Raw genomic sequence first — 3156 nt, forward strand, 5'->3', positions numbered from 1 at the left:
CGGGTCCGGGCTGGGGATTCGAACCCGCCACCTTAGGTGTACGTGGCTGGCGCCTTAGCCAGTTGAGCTATAGGTGCGGAGCCAATTCTTTTTCTTTTATTTGAGACATAGTTTTACTCTGTTGACCCAGGCTAGACTGCCATGGCCTCAGCCTAGCTCCCGGCAACCTCAAACTCCTGAGTTCAAGAGATCCTCCTGCCTCAGTCTCCCAAGTAGCTACAGGTGCCCGCCACAATGCCCAGCTAATGTTTCTATTTTTAGTAGAGAAGGGGTCTTGCTATTGCTCAGGCTAGTCTTGAACTCCTGAGCCCAAGAGATCCTACCACCTGGGCCTCTCAGAGTACCAGGATTATAAGCATCAGCCACCACACCTGGCCTGATCTGGAATTCTTATGCCTGTTTCTCATCTATAAAATTGAAATAATGCCATCTGCTTATAGGATTGTTGTGACAATTATGCACATACCATACAAGGTACTTGGCACAGATTACCTAGTCAATAAATAATAACTACAATAATTTTAAGGGTTGGGCACAAAATACAAAAATTAGCCAGCTGTCATGGCACACACCAGGAGTCCCAGTTATGAAGGAGGCTGAGGCAGGAGGCTTGCTTAAGTCCAGGAGTTTGAGGCTACAGTTAACTACGGCGATGCCATTGCACTCTAGCCTGGGTAACATAGTGAGACCCAGTCTGACAAAATAAAACAAAAAAACTCAAAACTTAAGGGAATTGATCTACTATGTCCTTCACAGTAAACTATAGAATTGAGTGTTCAGGGCAGCACCTGTGGGTCAAAGGAGTAGGGTGCCGGCCCCATATACCAGAGGTGGTGGGTTCAAACCCAGCCCCGGCCAAGAACTGCAAAAAAAAAGAATTTAAGTGTTCACATCGACTGGCCAGATGTGTGCAGAGAACACTGAGGACTCCCTCAGAGGCCTCCTCTCCCCTCACAGGTCTTCCTTTTGTGATTTTTATTTTATGTTTTTTAGAGACATAGTCTCACTTTGTCGCCCTCAGTAGAGTACTGTGGTGTCACAGCTCACAGCAACCTCTACTTCTGGGCTTAGGTAATTCTCTTGCCTCAGCCTCCCGAGTAGCTGAGATTATAGGCGCCCACCATAACACCCAGCTACTTTTTGTTGCAGTTTGGCAGGGGCCAGGTTCGAACCCACCACCCTTGGAATATGGGGCCCGTGCCCTACCCACTGAGCCACAGGCACTGCCGTTCTTTTGTGATTTTTGTATATTGTATCAGGTAGCCCAGTATCTTCATTTTGTATAATTTTTCTTTCTTTGTACTGTGTCTAAAACTGGGGCTCCATGAAACAGCTAGCTTGCCTCAGTACATCTATGTACACTCACATCAGTTTGAAAAGGGTTCACTGTTACATGAATGGTCATGTTCACTTTTTCTTACTGATGTCCTGGGAGGCCCTAGACTGTCACCCTTTAGGAAGTACATGCCTCTGTTGCTGAGATATTGGGTCATTATCTTCCCTTCCTTTTGTGGACCTCCCATGGGTCAAACCTGGGAGAACCCATGCTGAACGTGGTGGCTCACCCCTGTAATCCTAGCATTCTGGGGAGGCAGGTGGATTGCCTGAGCTCAGGAGTTTGAGATCAGCTTGAGCAAGAGCAAGACCCTGTTTCTAAAAATAACTAGGCGTTGGGGTGAAGGGGGCACCTGTCGTCCCAGCTACTCAGGAGGCTGAGGCAAGAGGATCTTTGGTGCCCAAAAGTTAGAGGTTGCTGAGAGCTATGATGCCATGGCACTCTACGAAGAGTGATGAAATGAGACTCTGTCTCAAAAAACCTAACCAAACCCAGGAAAACACTTCCAAATGCGGAACGTATCCCCTGACTCCTTGGAGCACGGCTCTTCCCCACAACTGATCTTATCTAGAAAGCTGTAATAGACAAAGGCTCACAGGACATAGTAGATACCGAAGTCATCTGCAGGGAAAGACTTCTGGGAAGTCATTATCATGGAAACACGCTGGCTTTTCACTTCTAGGCAGGAGCAACATCTAATCCTTTTAACTTCATTTCTCTGAGCCTGTTAATACTGGCTTTTTGTTTTGATTTTTTTTCCTAAAACAATTTATATGCTCCTCCCCACTTCCAGTAGCTGCAAACTGATTTTCACTTGTATCAAGCACCATTCTAACTTGGATTTTTTCGTATGTCACAATCCTTCCCATTCACGCTCAAGATTCTAGCATGTTGCCATTAGATACTGTTACTTGGTTGCTAGAAATGCTTTAAAAGATTAAGTTTCACACAGTGAACTGCACATATAACCTCCCTTCCTCCATCACTCAGTTTCTCTTGTGTACCTATATATTACACACGTGCACAGAAGATTTACTTCCACGAGTTAGTGAACATGATGGCAACCCTGCTTGCTCTGGGCACTTATTGCCTCTCCCAGTGACCGCACCATTCCTCGGAGCCCTAAGAGAATGTTTCTTGCCTAGGGAGAGAGGCAGGTGGAGTTTGCTGCTTCTAAAATGTACTGCATAAACTCATACAGCCTCTTTGGAAAGAAGTATGGAGAATCCTCAAAGAACTAAAAGTCGACCTTCCATTTGATCCTTCAATACTATTACTAGGCATCTCCCCAGAAGAAAAAAAATCATTTTACCATAAGGACATTTGCACTAGAATGTTTATTGCAAGTCAATTCATAATCTCCCAACATGTGGAAATAACCCAAGTGCCCATCAACCCGTGAATGGATTAATAAACTGTGGCATATGTATACCACAGAATACTGTTCAGCCACAAAAAAGATGGAGACTTTATATGTTTTATATTAACCTTGATGGAGTTGGAGAAGATTCTCCTTAGTAAAGTATCATGAGAATGAAAAGGCAATTATCCAAAGTACTCAATACTAATGAAATCACAAGGCAAATGAATACTCGCCCATCCAAGAGAAAAACACAAACTCAAGTGGGGGGGAAGCGGAGGGAGGTGGGGAGAGGGAGGGGGATTGGTGTGCTCTGACCCAATAGGCACAATGTAAGGATTTATGGCACACTTCCTGGGTAAAGGACATAATTACAACTGGATTTTACCTAACAAACACAAACAATGTAACCTAATCATCTTTACCCTCATATAAAGTCCAGTTTTTTTTTTTTTTTTTT

General features: G+C 44.5%; 1 protein-coding gene across 1 annotated transcript in view; it reads right to left on the reverse strand.

The window, feature by feature from the left end:
• The window catches only part of USP50 (ubiquitin specific peptidase 50), a 35799-nt gene extending 33619 nt beyond the window's left edge, over positions 1 to 2180 (reverse strand). Inside the window, exon 1 of the mRNA XM_003784351.2 lies at positions 1933 to 2180. Within this exon, the coding sequence (XP_003784399.1) occupies positions 1933 to 1991 (59 nt within the window). The 5' untranslated portion in view covers positions 1992 to 2180. The remainder of the gene's footprint in view (positions 1 to 1932) is intronic.
• Between the last annotated feature and the right edge of the window lie 976 nt (positions 2181 to 3156).

Source organism: Otolemur garnettii, unplaced genomic scaffold, assembly GCF_000181295.1.
Source record: "Otolemur garnettii isolate 467f Iridium unplaced genomic scaffold, OtoGar3 scaffold00011, whole genome shotgun sequence".
Lineage (NCBI taxonomy): Eukaryota > Metazoa > Chordata > Mammalia > Primates > Galagidae > Otolemur > Otolemur garnettii.